Source organism: Plectropomus leopardus, chromosome 5, assembly GCF_008729295.1.
Source record: "Plectropomus leopardus isolate mb chromosome 5, YSFRI_Pleo_2.0, whole genome shotgun sequence".
Taxonomy (NCBI): Eukaryota; Metazoa; Chordata; class Actinopteri; order Perciformes; family Serranidae; genus Plectropomus; species Plectropomus leopardus.
In genome coordinates, this window is record NC_056467.1 from 12,147,532 (window position 1) to 12,167,249 (window position 19,718).

At 38.9% G+C, this 19,718-nt stretch overlaps 1 protein-coding gene across 2 annotated transcripts in view; it reads left to right on the forward strand.

Annotated features, from left to right (window-relative positions):
• Positions 1-18,608, forward strand: part of scn2b (sodium channel, voltage-gated, type II, beta) — a 40,893-nt gene extending 22,285 nt beyond the window's left edge. Inside the window, exons 1-6 of one of the 2 annotated variants that reach the window (XM_042487188.1) lie at positions 3,680-3,914; positions 14,205-14,365; positions 14,493-14,709; positions 16,204-16,396; positions 17,840-17,907; positions 18,467-18,607. In XM_042487188.1, the coding sequence (XP_042343122.1) occupies positions 3,833-3,914; positions 14,205-14,365; positions 14,493-14,709; positions 16,204-16,396; positions 17,840-17,849 (663 nt within the window). In that variant the 5' untranslated portion in view covers positions 3,680-3,832 and the 3' untranslated portion in view covers positions 17,850-17,907; positions 18,467-18,607. Of the gene's footprint in view, positions 1-3,679; positions 3,915-14,204; positions 14,366-14,492; positions 14,710-16,203; positions 16,397-17,839; positions 17,908-18,466 lie in introns of those variants that run through there. The other variant, XM_042487189.1, reaches the window with a different exon arrangement.
• Positions 18,609-19,718: the final 1,110 nt, after the last annotated feature.

Sequence of the window (19,718 nt, forward strand, 5' to 3'; positions counted from 1 at the left end):
CACACACACAAACACACAAGTTTGACACACAGCAGCAGAATCATAGGGCAGCTGGTGCAGTCCCAATAAGCTAGGTGATAATGTGTGTGTGGGTGACAGTTTGTTGTATAATTTCTATAAGTATCCAATAGCATAATGAATGTAGCCTACAATGACTACAACAAATGTTTAATTTTGTGTAGGCCTAAAATATGCATTGCATTTAAAAAATATTTTATAATTTTCCTATATCATATATGGTGTTAACTGCATATCATATATGCTGTTATTTTAGAATTACTGTAATACAAACACATCTGGCTTATGTTGCAAGAACTTGATTTAGAAAGAGAGTGTAGATTTAGAAAATTATTATTTTTTTAAAACCTTTAAAAAGGAGAGCTATATTAACTAACTATGACTATATCTCTATCCAGAGAACTATATTTATAATCATAATTAAATATTTAAAATTATGTTACAAAAATGTGTTATTTTTAAGCATTTTTATGTCATTTCTTTGATTCTATTTTTATTTTTTAATTACTTTCCATTTATTTATTTAAAATGTTTCAAATGCAAATTTTCTTTTACTTTTTTACTAGTTTCTTGATAAAGTTTGGGCCATATCCCTGAAGTTCCGGAGTGTCTTCTTCCCGTGTTTTTGAAATAAATCTAGCCAATTTTCTCAGGTTTCAAAGGGTTAAGCTCTAAAAGGGATCTGCAAACAACTCAACTCTATCTCCCTCATTGAGATATTCTGGATTTCTGGCCTCTGCCTGCCACTGCTGCCTGTGCTAGGTTTCATATAAGAAGTCTGTTGTGTACCAAAATTAGCGGCGAGCAGTTGTATCGGGTTAGGGTAGTTAGCATCTCTAAATTTGTCGACATTCCTTGTTAGCTTGTAATTGGCAGTGGCTGACTCGGCCTTAGTGGCTGTGAAACCTACAATAGTATCTGCTACTGAACAATGTTACAATGTGTTTACGTTGGTCCAGTTTACAATTGAAAACTGCACACTCTACCATGTTTGCTGTCAAAACTTTCACCGTGCTAATGCTAAGTGCTCTCTGCACTGACAAGTCCGCTCTGCATTGGAGGTCTCAGGTTTCTTTGCCAATGTTGTGATGTATTTCCCATATTAGACAGCGATTGACTATTGTATAGTGTGCCCCAGTGACTATGTTTTTTGTAGGCCGAAGCTAACGTTGCCCTGCTTCCCTCGTCAAAACACCTATGGGATTTTTCCATTGGATTTTGGGTCATTGCAGAAAATAACCTCTTTGGTAAACAAATGTTTTCTTCAGCAAAATAAATGTAATCGTCAGAAGTAAAAAGCTATTGCTAGGCTACAAACAAACAACACTGCAATCGTGTCGCCGCCACTACGAGGCTGTAAAACCATGTTCGGGGCAGTTTGGCTTAATGACATTCTGAGGTCTCATTTAGTCACTTGTTAGCAACTGTCTTTTTTAAGACACAAAAAGCTTCAAAGTTTGCCAGTGTGGTATATACTGACTTATTTTATGCTGTAAAATAAAAATCCCTTAAGCTAATTTTAAACACAGACCTTATTCAAGGCTTCCAACCAAACACCCATTCAAAACAAAAAATTGACTTAGAGACGAGTGAACCAGAGGTGCTGAAATGCTTTCGTACTCATTACTGGGGTTCTCTTTTGGCTATTTAATCAGTGGTGTACCTAATCTTGCTTGCCTGGGGTGTGTTTGAATCTCAGATTTTAGGAAAAGCTCCCTATTGCCCAACTCGGTAGAAATGCGAAAACATCTCTCAAGTGCCAAAATTTGCACAGATACAAGTACAGTCAAGATCAGGCATTTTAAGGGAAATAAACAGAAGAAAAATGCATCTTTTTAGTGGAGGGGGGCTTTAAGCCACAGTATGAACAAGTATGTAGGCCTAGCACATACAATAAGTGGACTCGTGTTATGGCTACTTGATGTTGAAAGCTTGAAGTGCTTTGACAGTGAATTTGAAAGCTCTCTCTGATTGTTCTCAGCAGTGTTTTATGCTAACCCCACACTGGCAATCAGCCTCTTCGTCTGCTTCCTTTCTACTCCTAATGGCTTAATGTTTTCAAACCACTCTTCTAAGCACCTCTTACTTCTCCTCTCCTCCTGTCTTAGCATAACTGCCACCTTGCTCCCTCTCTTCTCGTTTTCCTGAGGAATTCCTTACATGTGAAAAGATGGATAGTAAGAAACATGTGACTACCAGTTTGTGTTTGCCTCTTTTATTTCCCAGCATCCCCCCACATTCTGCCTCCCACCCATCAAGAAAGGATGGAGGAATGGATTAAAGGAAGGAGGTTGGGATGGTCTTGACTTAATTTTTTGTTTGTGTGCACGGCAGCCTGGTTTGTTTAAGTAGGGCCTTCTCATCCCTGTGACCCTATACAGACATTATTTTTACAGATGCTGATATGCACACATAGTTACAGATGTTGAGCTTTGGTATTGTCAGTCAAATAAAGTCCAACATACAGTAGCCGCTGCTCCCTTCCAAAAGTGGCCGTCATTTTGATTTACATGTACAGTGCATACACATGAGTGACAAATTATAGGAAAAATCAACATAAAGTGTGTGAGTTGGGCCATCTTAAGCCTACTGAGTAGCTGTGTGTGACGGATAACCATCGATCCAAAATGTAATCCCTCATTTATTCCTTTGGTGATGGTGCAGGAGAGTGCTGTCTAACACATTATTCCAAAATCTCTCTTAGTGCTCAGCTTTTGTGAGATTTGATGACTGTAATGGGCATGGCACGTAGAACTAGACAGTAGTGTAGTGATGGTGAATGAGGTGGCGTGGTATGGCTTTCCAAGGAGGAACTGGGTATACTCTATATAACAATGGCTTTCTGACCGATAAGTATTTATATAATATGGCCAGAAAAAGAGACGGGGTATTCCAAATACCCATGTCCCAGCCAACATTATGTGCGTTAGTATATGGCCTTTTCCCACATGGGTGGGTTTACCCAGATAGGATGACAATGATAAGGTGATTTTTTTTTGTTTTGTTTTTTTATAACTCACACGTTATAAAAATTTGGTTGGAAATTGGAAGGTTGAAAGTTACGCATATTTAAAAACGGGTTGCTTAAGTGAGAGGCTGTGTGCGTATGTTCTCAGCTTCCAGACAGATCCACCAATTGCTCATCCACAACGCCAGCTTCGCGCGCAAATATTGTCACTTCTTGCTCCAAAAACAAAACAAAAAAACAAGATGGCAATGACCAAAATGCCAAACTGGAGGCTTCAAAGCAGCAGGGTAATGTCATGGTAGCTGTGTCCATTACTTATTCAGTCTATAGACACGTTCCTTTCAATACTGTTTAACGCTACATGTGCCCCACAACCATTAAAAATAAAAAAAGTAACAAATGACTTTTATTCTGATTTACACCATATTGATAAAGAAAATACACAATTTGCTAAAAAAAAAAATCCAAGTTTTATGTCAGGGACCACCCCCCCCCTTCATATGATGAGACCCAGGTATGTGCCCCCGCCGATACTGAAACAAAAGCTACGCCCTTGTATAAGCCATTTGTTTACATCCCTTATGTGAAGCAAATTCCCTCCATTTTATTTTAGTGCGCTTCCTGCCCTGCCTCCTCCTCCTCCTCCTCCACCAACGAACCGACAACCATGAGATCAACCGTCATAAGGCTACAGGCACTGCCAGCCATGTCCTGCCTCTAAAACAAAAAATACGATTTTTTTAGCATTTTAACGCACTGACCAAGAGCAAACTCGCTGCTCTTTTTTAATGTTTTTTTTTTTTTTCTAGAGCTAAAAGCGTGTTTTTTTAATAAGGAGGAGAGAAAATGTCTTCCCCCGCGCAGGAGAGGAGATCTGGCGTTCAGCTGCTGAGCGCGGCGCTGCTGCTGCTGCTGCTCTCGCTTTCCGGTAAGAAACAAAAAAACAACCAAACCGATCGATGCTCTGATACATTGATACGCAGATCAACAGTTCGATCAGATGATAGCGCCCGCAAACCGCTCCATCAGGGCCTTTCCCCTCATATCCGACTGTGTGAGCGTGTGTTTGTGTGTGCAGAGACAGGGGGGGGGGGGGGGCTAATGGGTGTAATATGAGATAATGTCGGTTAATTGTCATCCCACCATTATCCCAATTTGACGAAAGCCATCCATTAAAACTAGTTATTTGCGGCTTTCCTCGACCGCTTTTAGCTAAACTGATTTTTGATTTTCAGTTGTGGTATGCTATAGGTCTGTGATGACTCCCCCCCCCCCCCCCCCCCCTATTTGGCCTCTGTTGACAGCTAAATGAGTGCCCTGCTGCATCACAGCCTTTAAACAGGATTATGATGCACTATATAAAAATAAATATTGGCTCAGTCAATGTGCACACAGAATGATAGTGTACAGTAGCTCCCTGTGACTCAGTGTTGTGAATGATGGACAGGAATAGGCCTATAATGAGGTGCTAACAGCGTGCTGCTGATATTTATACAGTAGGCCTTGTATTCAGTAGCAGGCATATATCTGCATGATAATAGATCTATAGATTTGAATGAACAGGTGAGAGCAGATGTGACCAGTATGATAATCTGGTTTGTGGTAATTTGCAGATAAAAAGGTAGCTACCAGATCAAAACAGGCTCCCACACTGTGACCCACATCTGATCACACCCTCAGCAGCATTACTCCAAGTGATCACAGCAGGCTCAAATGTAAAGCGAACAAATTCATCCTGCATTACACAAGCCAGTGTTGAGGTTTATCAGCGTTGAGCTTCTATAACAAACGTCCCCTTCCTGCTGCCTGCTGTAGTTGCAATATTAAATGCTACAAAGCTGCTTTCTTGTCAGTGACAGATGTACGTTGTGTATGTGCAGTTGGCTACATAAGTAAAACTCAACAAACCAAGCAGAGGTGAGGTTTACAGTCCCGAGCAGGACACGGAGTGTGAGGCTGGGTCATTGTACAGGGAGGGATCATTCAATGTCATTCAATTTTTCTTTGATGGTATTGGGAAATGTTGGTATCTCAATGATAAAATATTTGTTGAATGATATTTACACAGTAAGTTTATCACCACAAACTAGTTTTCAACATAGTAAAGCTAAAGAAAGCAAAGTGGTTTTCATGGTTTTCTTTGGGTTTTTTTTAAAGGTTTCATGGAAAATCCCATTTTCATCCAGTTTTATCATTTAATTGTCACTTTAAATCATCCAGAAATGTTTGAGTGAGAGAGTAAGTGAATATTGAGCGCTAAGAGGACAACAGAGTTGAATTTGGTCTCTAAACTGTCCTCCTGTCTCATTAAATTTTGCGGTTCAGTGGTTTAGAAATTACAAAGGGTAACTCTCACCCGTGTATTTTTGGATAGTGTCAGCAGCCTTAGCTTTTTCGCGTATGCCAACTTAAAATAGAAACCCAGAAGTTTACTGTTGCTGGGGAGCTTGTTGCACGGAGATGCTACTAAGCTACAGTTGCTCCTTTCTTTCTCTTTACAACAGAGGGCTATACCAAAGGGACATTGCATGAAATACATCTCACATAAGCCTATCACGTTGAGACAGCCCACAAATCAAAAATAACATTATATTATATTATGAGATCTGAACTTACCAGCCAACTTTGACTTACTTTTATCTAATATGTTAATAAAGTTTTGACACATTTGGTGGTTGAGCCCAGGAGATATCTGTTTGCTTCATGTGCTGAGTATCAGATGTACTGCCACACCCTAAGCTCACCCATGAAAACAACCTCAGTCAGTAAAGATAGTGTTGCAAGAAAAAAAGCTTTACCTACTGATCGAGTAGTGTTTATGTTGACTACTTTTCCATAAAGATGCACATTGTTACTCCTTGCTGGGCATTTAATGCAGCTTGGAAAGCACTCAGTAATACAGCTGCAGTTTTGATATTTGGTGTGTGCTCCCTTTCAGAAGAACACTGACTGTAGTCTAGGCTAACAACAAGTTTGTCAGTATTCGTGTAGAGTTGTGCAGACTTCTCAAAGTGCTGCAGTTTCCCTCCAATACTCTTTTTGCCCACTAGTATTGTAACTTAACTCAGCAACTCTGCAGTTACAGTTCCCACAGAGAGGCACTAGAGGGCAGCAGCATGCTGGCATTTTGAAGTACAGACTGATCAAATTCAGTCTATACTTTAAAGTAATAGTATTTGGTTTCCTTTAAAAAAAACAAAAAAAGCAAAACTGTTCCTAAATAATAACAGCTACAAGCAGTGTCCTTGTGAGTACCAGCAGGGAGATATTTCTGAAAAGGGGTAGAATTTGTATCAGAGTCACTTTATTGATCCCACAAGGGAAATGTGGTCACATTACTTTTGCTCATGTAAATATGCATGAGGAAATGACAAGAAAAAAAATTTAAGAACTCAAAAATGAGTATTTTGTGAGTAAGTATGTAAAAATATGTACATTATAACACAATATATGTAAAGAAAATTCCATGAGTGAAAATATGAAAAGGAAATTAGATATGTGTAAACTGCTCGACATAGAACCACTGTCACTAAAAAAGCTGGGAAATGGGATCTATAAGTGATTTTAAATGTAAATACAAAAATAGTATACATAAGATTTTAATAAGAATAGCAGTTGAAGCAACGGTATAAATACAGCAATAATGCCAGAGTATAGCACAGTTGAATTATTGCACAGATAATTGTCCAGTTAAGTCAGTTTTGGACAGCTGGAAATATGAATGATTATGGTGTTAAAGCTGCTGACAAGTGAATTAAGTCCAAAGTCCAGACTGTTGATTCAGAGTGTCTGACAGTCTGAGGGAAGAGATGAAAAGTTTGATGGCTACAGGCGGGTATGACTTCCTGTGGCGCTCCGTGCACAGTGCATTTAAGAGGAATGAGTCTTGCACTGAATGTACTCCTTTGTTTGACCAGCACGTCATGGCGTGGGTGGGAGATAAAGGGGAGTGACTTACACTGTGGCTTAGCTGGTTAAAGTACCTGTCTGCAGAAGTAAACAGGAAATCCAGAGTTTATATCTCAGCAGTCTTAAAAAAAAGGAAACAAACAGACTAACAAAGCTGCCACAATATATGTTTCTGCATTTAAGAGGTCATATTTTCACTTAACGTTTCCAATAATAAATAAGTAAATATTGTCTTTGTTCTGTTTCAGAGATTTTTTTTCTTTGCATGACACATTTCAACATACATTAGTTATATGACGCTGTTTTTTGTTTTTTGTCGTTATGACACAGTTGATTTGTCATTCAGACACAGTGTGTTATCCAGGGGACATTTATCTTAGTCTACAATTAAATATGAATTAATATTCTTCTGGTGCCCTTCCCAACAGTGGAGCAAGTAGCATCACAAAACATACTATTTTACAAAAGGAAATGTCCTGATTTTGCACTATGATGTTGTCCACCAAGTGTTGCCAAAGACTTGACAATGTAGCAAATCTTAAATTGCAGATAAAAGTATAAAGTTACAAATAATTTAATGCCCTTCTCAAATGTGGCATTTACTTTACTTGACAGTAAACCTTTTATTTACCTTTATTTTTTTATCATTTTCCTGTATATTTTAGTATTGTTTTCAGCAGTATAAGAATTTATTCCTTGGCATCTTTACAACAAAGAATTAAAAGCACTATTAATTTTTTAATGCTACCACTTCCCAAACCTTTGTATACTTACATGCCCTTCTGTGCACTTGCATGTTTCTGTGTTGTTATCTGTGTGTGTGTGTGTGTCTATCTTCTGTCGACTCAAACCCTGTAAGTGCTTTGTGAATGTTTCATTACTACCTCTTAAAGCAGCCAGACTGTGTGACTTTATTATAAGTAGACATGACTGTCAATAATGCATAACAATGAAAGAGTGGAAGAGAGAGGGGGACAAGGAATAGGAAGTACCTTTCATCTCTTGCGCAATCAATCAATATTTTCCATGTTGCGTGCTATTTAATAGTGATCATAAAAGAGTATGGGCCTGTGCAGTTATTATTGCTGCAACACTGCAGTGAAAATAAGGTCAACACACTGGATAATGTGTCCCTGTTTGTGTTAATATTACAGTAACACATCACACAAAGATGTTACAGGCTCGCATTGTTTTTGTTTATTACTTTGCAGGGTTCTGAGACTGATTCATATCCCTGTCTAGTCATGACATAATCAGAGAAAAGCTTGCTGGATTCCTGCGTCTCCTCCAGGAATTACTGACAGATGTCGTATTTTTGTCGAGAGCTGTATTGACTGCTGACTGCGCCCCCTCTTTTGGCACCTGCGTGTAGAATGCTGCAGTGTGCAGAATGCAATGTGAGTTTCTCCAAAGCAGGGGGCGCTAGAGCTAAACCCTGCAGTACAGAAATCTACTGAATCCAGACTTGACAATATCAGACTTATAACAATTCAAAGGCAGCATGCTGGGGTCAATATATCATCCACAAAATGTTTGCAGACTTTACAGGCTTTTTAGAGCAGTGGTTAAGATGCAAAAAATAACTCATGATTCAATTTTACACCAATGTCCCTCTGGTGTTAGGTGGCAAAAGTTTAAACAATGGTAACACTTGACCCAAAAACTGCTTTGTGCTGGCTGAGTGATACTGACCTACCGCCTACTGCTGTCAAAAAATATTTAATGTTCAGTTGTAACACTTATCTCACACAAGCAAGTGTTCAGACGCAAAGCAGCAGAAGAGGTGGAAGCTAAGCAAGTAGCAAATAATGTCTGGTCCCACAAAAGCAGCTTGGAACTGAATAATTGTTTTTACTAGTGAGTAATGTATCTGGGATCAGGCGTGCATGCTCTGACTCCCTGTGATGCCATCTCTAATTAATGGAAACACATCCTAAATTAAGAACTCCTGTATGTTATTTCCATGGCCTAGGAAAGTTTAATAAATACTTGTGAACATAACTTTCTGTCAAAGCCAGAAACCAGAGAAGTAAGTCTCAATATTGTCATTTCATGATATAAAGTCTAGAGCTGCTGCATAGACAATGAATTGCACCGTGATTTTGTTTTAAGGGGTACTTCGCCCATTTTAAAAATTCAAAGACATTATTCCTATTGTTCAAGAGAGGAGGTTTCAAACTTTTTCCCTGAGGGACTCTTCTATTATTGAGACAACTGATAACATATATTTTATGGATATTTCGTATCATACAACAGTTAGTTCCCACCAAGCAATTTGATTGGTCGAGAGGAATTCCATGGGTGCTGATATAGGAGTAAAACATCACTGGGACTGATAACTTTTAACTCTGCATGTGTCACTCCGCTTCACAACTGTTCAAATTATTTTTCTTTTTAATATGCCGATGAGGTTTATGCTCATGTAGTGTCCTCGGTTCTGAAACAGAAAATGCACCCATACACTCAAAACAGGGGCTCTCACTGTCATCTACAACATTTTTTACCATTCACTGTTTGTGCTGCATCTCCAGACTTCATACCCTATAACTTCACGATTCTCAGCAAAGTTTTAGCACTCTGGTTTTTGATTTCAGAGAGTTCGTTATGTTTCTGGATATTTGTGGACAGTCTTAGACCACTGGTTCCCTTTTGGGGGGTCCAGACCCCCATTAGGTGTTGCCAAAACTTGAATGAACTATTTCTTCATTAAAAGGGGTATAAGAAAACTTTTTAAAAATACAATAAGTCTATATCTCAGCATTTTATTCATTTCCTTGAAGAAAATGAAATATTTTTCATTAAGTCTAGATTATTACTCAAGATATTAAAACCACACGACTAAACAAATACATAAAATATTGTACTAACATGGTATGACACAAAATTTGCAGTTTTACATTCACTGTTTGGGTTAATTGTACAGTTAATCAGTTGTTCCATACTGTAATAGTTATGCATTAAAAATAATTAAGCAATATCACACGAGTAGGAATGATGTTCTGCTCGTATATCATCACGGCTGTGATTTGGTTGTTTCGAAGATAATTTTGAGCAGTCGTGAAGCGGAGTGAAACATGCAGAGTTTAAAGTTGACCAATCAAATTGCTGTGTAGGAAATAAATAAAATATGTCACCTAGGTGTCATCAGTTTACTCAATAATAGAAGAGTCCCTTAGGGAAAAAGTTTGAAACCTGCTGTTTTGGACCATCGGAGTAATGTCTATGAATTTTTTTAAATGGGCAAAGTTTCCCTTTAAGTTAATATTGCCACAGGGACATATAAGATATGTACAAGTGCTCCCAGTTTAAATGAATTTTAGTGGTTTTGCGGTGGACTTTAAGGAGTTAGGGTTCAGAAGCCAGACCCCCAAAAGGCATCAGCCCTCACTGAAGCTACTGAAAGCAGCATCCATTGGCTTTAGACCCAACCTGGGAACAAAATCAGAAGTGTTGCATAGCTCTCTATTGGCTCCTTAAAAAACTTTTAAGAAGAAGGCTGCCTATGTGATAACCCCGCAGTGTCAGCATACTCAAGACCAGCATTAACTCCATCAAACTACTCAAGACCAGTACCTCTCACACCTCAAATCCAGTCAAATCCATCCACAACACTAAAACAAGTGATTGGTGATACTTTTAGGGATTGCACAACTCAGTCCTTGTTAATGATAATGATGAAAATAGAGACTCTAAATACTGAGCTGCAGCTCTTTGTGCCCTTAAAGCAGCTTTAAATCACTTTTAGAGGAGACCTTTCAAAGGATGTCTGTGGTTGGTCTTCAGCTGATTCCTGCTCTGAAAAGCTTTGTCCATGCCATCCCACAGATGCCTAATTGGATTGAGATCTGGAGGCGGGAGAATTTAGGCTAGTCCAGGCTACTGACAAAAATCACTGTCATATTTTTTCAAACTTTCCTGGCTAATCCAAGGATTGCAGTTTTAGGAGCCAATCTGCCTGTTAAAAATGGAAAAAGAAAAACTGTAAATATTCTCTAATGGAAAATGCACTTTCACTTTCCACAATTTTTCCTAGATTAGTTGTGGTGTCTCTCTGAATCTTACTTATTCAAAGCTTTTTTCCTTTTTTTCTTAAATACAAATTAGAACACTTAGTGATTGCCATTTCTATTCTCTTGAAAATCTAAGCTATACATTCTTGAAAAGGTCTTTATACCACAAACACGTAACAAATGGCATCACCATCTGTCAGTTTGTATTGCATTCTTTGATTCATCATTGAGGCAGGCAGGCAGGCTTTCCCCTCTATTTAATTAAAACTCTTCTTTTCAGTAAATAAGATTATATGCATACACACAACCTAATGAATCAGCGGTCACAGATAAGAGGACTGCAGAGTGCACAGGAAATCATGATGTAACAGACCCACCTACGTTTTACCTTTTTTTTCTGCATTGACCTTGTGAGAGAAGGTAACAATGGAGGGAGACAGAAAGGAGCAACAGAGAGAAAAGCAGGGAGTCCTGGAAAGTGAAGATGGTGAGCCACAGACAAACTGCGATTTAAGGGTAGTAGAGGGGGTCGCACTAGAGAGGTAGTAGGAAAAAGGCAAGGTTAGAAAGGTGGACAAAGATGGGAGAGGAAGGAAGGAGGGGCAGAGGAAGGGAGGAGTCGCATGAGGCTGCTTCACTGCAGTATTTCATCTGTTGGCAAGTCTCTGTCTCTCTCCGTCTCTGCATCTGCCTCTCTTTCTCACTATCCACGGGACTGCTGAGTCAGCAGCAGCCTGTATCCAACTGTTTCTCACACTGCGTGTCTGGTCGTAAAGGCACATACATGTGTACAGCGCTTACGTGTGTGTGTGTGTGTGTGTGTGTGTGTGTGTTTGTGACAGCGGTGTCTGCTTGAATGTGATGGCTGGTAGCTGTGTACAGATAGGTCAGTATGCTGGGATGACATTGACATAGCACTGCTAGCATCCTTAGCTCACTGCTGACAATGCACACCTTGCGGGAGGGTGTGTATGCATGCGTGTGTTATGTGAGGGAGAGCAGGTGCTGTGCTGCATTGCAAGACACCTGACTGTGGTGAAGTGTACGCATGGAAAATGGCGTGTGTGTGTCAATGTGTGTGTGTGTGTGTGTGTGTGTGTGTGTATAAATTATACATACAGACGATGGGTGGAGATGAAGAAAGTGCATGTGTGTGTGAGTGTGTGGTGCAGAGAGGCAGGCCTGTGGAGTGGTGCAGCAGCAGCAGTGGGAAGGGAGCCAGAAACACCCGACTGCAGAGGAGAGAATGGTGCAGAGTCCCATCAAACACGCACGCACAAACACACACACACACACACACACACACACACACACACACACTGAGAGAGAGGCACAGATTCTGTCTGGGGAGTGTAAGGCCGTGCTGAGACGTAATGTTTGAAGCGAGGAGGAAACTTGAGGACATTAAACAATACTTCAATTTCATTTTAAGTTACATTATATGCAGTTTTGACTTTCATTTTAGAATATTAAATTGAAGATACTTCCTAATGTGTCTTAGTGGAGCAGTCTAAGCATTTATTTAGCATGTACTTTCTAACCATTATGTATAAGTACTGGAGCTATGAGATCCAAAAAAGGGTTGTTGTCATCTATAAGTGTTCTATGTTCTGATAACGTAATCAACTGCAATGATTGTAATTACTCTGAATACACTTTACACATTTAAAAATCGGATGTTTATAATACATAAGCGTTATTGTAGCCACTTAATTCTATTCACCAAATTCGGCCAGATGTTCAGGCTAGATTACATAAAAATCATCACCTCCCAGTTTCATCACAGTCATACCAGTGATAACTAAAATATCACATCTGTCTGCCATTAGTCTTTCATATTTGACTGTTTCATTAGCATTAGGACACATCTATCATTACGACACATTCGTCACCCCTACATGACAGCAGAAGTGATGATAATGGGAATAAGAAGTGAAAATGTTATATTTCAACCTAAAAATGATGCTTACAAAATGATATAGCTAAATATTCTACTTATATTATTACTTGTTCTCTGTTATTGTTTTATTGTATTGCATTATGTATTATTTCCTTTTATGCACCGTTATTTTAAAATCATGTGCACCTGTATTGAAGTAGATCTTCCCCCCAGTGGAAAGCACTTCGGGTCAACACCTGTTGTTTTTAAACATGATATAGCTTCTAAATAAACTGACTTCACTTCACTTGATTTACAGTGAGGTAATGCCAAAAACAATATGTTATGGCTTCTGCTTCACTGATAATCCATATTATTTCACATGTGAGGTTTGACATAATTTGGAAAGATAACAGCGTAACCTTATTCAAAGTGAAAAAATGCAATTCCATCACTACCTGCAGTCAAACTCAATACTTGAATATTCCTAATAACGCTCAGGCTGAGTTCCTTGTGTTACCACCTGGTGTTACCAACCTTTCCAGTGGTAATATAGTTTAAATATTACATACACACTTAACAAAAAAGTGAAGATGTGGAAATTTGTGTGGAAGCCAGTTTTCTTTATTCCCTAGACAGAGCCATTGTTACAAAAATCCAATATGCATATACATCTATGATACACAGGCTTATGCTGTAGATTTAAATGGATTAAACAAACACGCTGCGTGACTCCACTTTCTGTAATTCGAGCAGACTTCAGTGGGATTCTTGAGTGTATAGCAGGCACATTGAATGATCTACAATCACTTTTGCAGGACTTTCCACACATTTAAATCTGTTCTGTGAGTTGAGGGATTCACATCAAATGACTGTCACCCTAAAAGACGGCACTCTCCGGATGGAGTGCAAAAGACGAGTCAGCAGTTACAGGGAAAAAACGATCCTCACTACATACTGGCAAGTTGAAACTGCTGAGGAGATGCACTTTTTAGTTCTGTGAAAATGCTCTTTGTTTGTTAATATCCTGGTTAGGTGTGAGATTACACACCATTTATGATAATTATGTATGTCATCACAAACAAACAGATGATGATTGGGCTTTTGTATTTTGACATGAGACCTCAGTTGATCCACTTATATCAGATTTTCTGTCAACATACAGATATTACCTCAAAAGGCCAAAACACAACAGAAATTTTTAACGTTTTCCAAGAGCAACATTTGCATAACATTACATAGCATTATCATTGTTACATTTAGCACGGTTTTATTTCATCAAAAGCGACAACTCTCAATAATTCTGTCCATATTTGTTCAATATCTCAGCAAATATAAGTTGAATCAACTCCATCCTTATTGCCCACGTGTTTTATTGTTGTTGGTGCAAGCATAACACTGCTGTTGTTTTTATTCACAGGTTGCTCATGCATGGATGTGCTCATGCCCAGTAACATTAATGCACTGAATGGAACAACCATCAAAATCCCCTGCACATTTACTTCCTGCTATAGGATGGATGCTACAAAGTTTGCAATGAACTGGACCTACCAAGAAACACTTAATGACACAGAGGAGATGGTGAGGTGGCTCGTCTTCATGCTTAACAGCTACGGTGCCGACATCTTCGATGTCCAAGCTCATTTTGTACTCTCTCTCTGTCTTTCTTTCTGTCTCTCTCTCTCTCTGTCTGTTTCTCTCTCCATAGTTTATGACATTCCATAAGAAAAAAGGAATGGTGCCTCTGCGTTCGGAGAAGTTTGGAGAGAGGGTCACGTTTGCTGGGAACCTGGATAAGAACGACCTGTCAATAACCCTGTCAGATGTTCAGCTCGAGGATGAGGGTATTTACAACTGCTATGTGAAAAACCCTCCAGACCGCATCCAGGGACACGGTGTCATACAGCTCAATGTTGTCACCAAACGTAAGATACTAACCTTACCTTCTGAAGATACAAAAATCTAATTGCCCATTAGAGATCCAATTTATCTGTTGGGCAGATTAATCGGTGTCAATAGGAAGTTTTACTAACTATCGTTATCAGCTGAACTTGGCAGCGTATCTTCGTTTAAGTGTGCTTTTCTTAATTTGAACATGTTAACGTGAGTTTTCACTTAACCTCTGCAGCTGGTTCAGTGATGTAGCATTACCAGCAGGAGCGTTGAAGTCTCTGAGTCCCTGACTGATGCCACCACTTCCTTTTTCAAAATAAAAGCCCTCTGGTGTTTCATACACAGTCTTTGGCTTATACGATTTATTGAGAAAGCATTTTGAGTATTTTAGAAATATGCAGTTCCTCCACTCTGAAATATTTTGTTTCAAATTACTTTTTTTTTAACCAATTACAAAATACTTTAACGTAATTTAAAAGTGTATTTATGTTTCTCTGGTCACCAATTTGCATGAAGGCTCCAAACACGAAATCGAGGTAATGCCATTTTATACCTGAGAATCTCAGGTTGACTGTGAGGAAAAATAATAGCTAAAGAAAAACAATAATATTAATAATAATAATAATAATAATAATTACTCCCTCCTAGTTACTTACAGTTGATGTTAAGGTTCAGATTTATTTATTAATTACGTTGAGTCTGATGTTTTTTTCCAGATTCATACATTTATTTAGTTATGTATTACTTTGACATAGATTTTATTGCATCCCTCAAACCTTAAACTTTATCCTGAGCTTTCTCACCTACACGAGCTATTTAGCGCTAAACCAAAATAAGAAAGTGAATTTTCAAGGGTAAATGCTAATATAAAAAGCAGTTATTGTTTAAAGTGTTGCCTAGATTTTATTCTCAGAGATTTCACCTAGAGCTGCAAGGGCATGAAAAAGGTACTTTTGATTATTTCACTCATCTTATTCATTATTTGCACAAACTATATCTATGAAAAAGCACAAACCACCTAAAAAAACAAATATTGATATATAGCATCACATTTAATATGTATTAGTATATTCTGCAGAATATAGATTTATTAACGGCTTTTCTTCTAAATGTGAAATACTGTATGTGTTGGTAAAAATGGTGTAAAAGTTATCATCATTGCTTGTGTTTTTTCGGTGCACTTAGCTCTCTCTGCCACTGTTAGAAAAAATAAACAGTAATCATACATAATACACTATGTGTGTGACTGTGTGTGTGTTTCTTGGAGTGTGAGGACCTACTGGTGATGAGTCAGCTTTTTACTTATTAATGACCAACTAGACGTTGAATTTAGTCCCTCAGCATCTCTTTCGCACCCACGCACACACACACACACACACACACACACACACACACACTCATGACACAGGCTAACTCAGCAGCACTTTCTTTCCACTCTGTTTAATCAGCCCAGTAGAGCTTTTAGCCAGCATTGCACTTGTCTCCATTCTTTGTCTACAAACTATTTAACCCTCTCCTCTCCTCAGTTCCCCCTCCAAGGGATTCAACCATTGCAGTTGCGATTGGGGCTTCAGTGGGTGGAGCGTTAGCTCTGCTGATCCTGTCCATGGTAGTAGTGAAATGTCTCCGTCGACACCGGAAACAGGAACTGATTTCAGAGGAGAAGATGGAGGAGGAGGGAAAACTGGAGGCTGAAGGTGTTGCGGAGGAGGGAACCAAGTAAGACGTCTCACCATAACATCCTTAAAATCACAAGCAGGAAATACAACTAACACCAAGATTAAACAACACGTAACAGTAAGGTTCTCTTGTGTTCGCGATACATCTGTTAGTTTGCAGCTTTTGTTCTACAGGCATAAGTCAGGCTACAAATAAACAATGTATAATTTTAGTTTAGGCAGATATCTTTCTCCTCCAGCAGAGTTTCACTGGTACATTCCACTGCTGATTATGATATGTCTTCACAGTGTATAAACAGATGAATCTTACTAAGATATGTCACTGCTTTATTAATGTGATGCCTAACTGGCATGTGCTATTCAAAGGACACATCACTGATGTCCCACTTACAAATACTACTTCTTACATTAAAAGGACACATAACCCCAAAATTCAAAAATACATATTTGCCCTCTTACCTTTAGTGCTATGTTTTAAATCTAGATTATTTTGTTGTGAGTTTCCGAGTGTTGGAGATATCACCCGTAGAGATGTCTGTCTTCTCTCCATTACAACGGAACTAGATGGCACTTGTGGTGCCCAAAACACCAAAAATAAAAGTTTAAACATTAAATAAATCAACGTATCAATCAATGTATCCCACCAGAAATCATGACGATCTTACAAAAGATAATCCGCAGACCTTGTTGTGAGCAGTTTCATGTCGGAGCTGTTTTCTTTCTACCAGACTGCAAACGCCAACAGTATCACTGCACAGAAGGAAGCGTTTGTCTACTGCTAGCTAACATCACAGCTCAGCCGAGGAGGACGCCCTTAACATTTACATCTCACACTTTCAGGATCACATGCCACTTGTCCATGAGTAGATGCATAGTCGGCATGGCATACTGTGTGTGGTAAGAAATGCTTCGTAGGTGGGTTCTGTCAATGGAAAGAGTCTCTAGTCATTTTAAATTGCATATGTCAGTATAACAGCAGCAACATACCAACAGTCATTAGTGACACATTCCACTAAATTAAGGGTTATATACCAGGAGGTACTTTGTGCTTCTAGCTCCAATGTTTGCTTGCTCACACCCACATCCTTGTATTCTTAAACCTAAATTCTGCAACCCAGACCATGAGTCATGGGGCTCAATGTCATACATTCTTCAGTATGGGCTTATCAGTCGTACTGTACATACCTCAGAATCTAAAAACACAAATAAATATTCCCCAAATCAAAGTATGCTGGGATGAAGTGTAATAAAAGTGTGTTATAATGCAAGTTTATCTATCCACGTCCTTGTAATACAACAGTTTCTCTCAAAAAATTAGTTTTTTTACAAAAGTAAAAAGTTCAGACATATGGCTGAAGCACTTTAACACCCTAACCCGCCCATAACTGTTTGTGTCCTATTATTAGATTACAAACCTCAAACATTCTGCCGCTATTGACTGAAAGCTAACCTGTGTCGGGCATCTCTTCACTTCTGTCTATAGACAACCATAGCAGGATCATCTGACTGAGCCAGCGGCCTGTGGAGCATTCACCCCCAACACCTTCTCTGGTAAAAACCTTCTCCTGTCAGCCGGTCTGGACTGTTGATGTTGTCTGTCTTGAACAACATGTCAGCTATAGAACTTGACTCCCGCAGTATGGCGGGAAAAAAAAGTGAAATACTATTCATTTCAAAGTCAAAGTACCCGCTACAGTCAAACCAAACTGGCAGGACATTGCTATCTTTGCATGTCACATGCTGCTTCAAGAATTGCGCTTAGCGACAGTAAAACAAATTACACTGTAAAGAACCAGAACTTGTACTTACTAGTCAATAGATGACTATACTGTAGATAATTAACTTGGAAGTCCTCTCTCAGTCAAAAAGGGGACTGTAGATGTGTGGTGTCCTCAAAAGTCATAAGAAAAGAAGATTTAAAAAGAAGTTTATACAACGTGCCTGAGCATGTGTGCAAGTTAACATGTTTTTTTTGTGTGCGTTTTGCCCCAGATCTTCATACTTTCTGCCTTTATCTCTAGAGAGGTTTTATTTATTGGGTAATCTACCAAGAATATTATAAACGTATGTCAATATAATATTCATTCTCTCTTCCTCTCTTTTCTTTCAGACACCCCTTTCCTGAAGATCTATAGTTACCACTGCTTGAATCATTGTCCACTGATATTTCCATCCTTTCTGCATGTGCGTGTGTGTGTGCCAGTGCACACAAGTGTGCTTCCGTGTGTGTGTGTGTGTGTGTACTGAATGTGTCTATGTATGTGTGTATATTTCTGTATGTCTGTGTGAGATGTGTCTTTTTCTTTAAAATAAGCCAGGGAAGACTTTTCTGCAACTTAACTGCTAAACACATATTAATTTATTCACAGCTACAAGTTAACATTAGAAGTCTGTCTCATTATCAGGAATGGCATTTTCATTGCACACATTAGGACAGTTTAGGGCTGGGCGGTATGACCGAAAAAATGTATACCACAGTATGGTTTTAAGATGGAACAGTAACAACAGCACAACATCACAATACTTAATTCTGTTGCCTGAATCTATTATTCATTAACTACTAATAATGTTAACAGTGGCTGTGGAGGCAGAGCTTCAATGATGATGGATGTTAAAAGCTGCACATTGCAGAGCAAATCTGTTGTGTGCTGGTAAATTGGGCAGTTTGCTCCACTATCTCACAATAGCTGCAGTCCAATTTTGAGACTTTTTGAGGTTTGGTTTGACGTATTGTGAATCCAGTGTCTTTTAACATTGCCTTAAAGGGATAATTTGCTGACTGTCAGCCCACTTTGTATCATATTAATGTGGGTAGTATGTGTAAATGAATTACGGTAGCTTTCTTTTATTAGTGCCAAGATCTTCTGCTCATCTCCCAGCAAAAATCCCCTGGATGAAGTTTTTTTTGCATCATGCAGCGATTTTTTTCTTGCTCCAGGGCTGCTGGAGCAAGAACAAAGACCCACTGAAGCCCCAACAAACAAAGAATCTGTTACCGCACTGCCTGCTACTTGCCTAAAATTTTTTCAGAAATATACTTTAACTTACTATAATGCGAGATCATTTGCTACTTCATCCACCAGCTGGAGCGCTCACTGGTTCACTGCGGTTCTGTTGTAGGTTTTCTACCTCTTGAGCAAAAGTAGATGCCACGGCCCTTTATCATAATTTTTCTGTGATCATGTAGCACCAATTTCAAAAGTATTTTTTGTCTCTCTACTGCATAGACAGCCCAGCTTTATAAAAGAAACCATCTTTCCAGCAGAATAATACTTCTTTAAAGCCATGTCTCTCCTCTGCCTGTATGGGCACCGTGTCTTAAAATAGATGCACAGTTTGTGCATGTGTAATCCAGAGAGTAT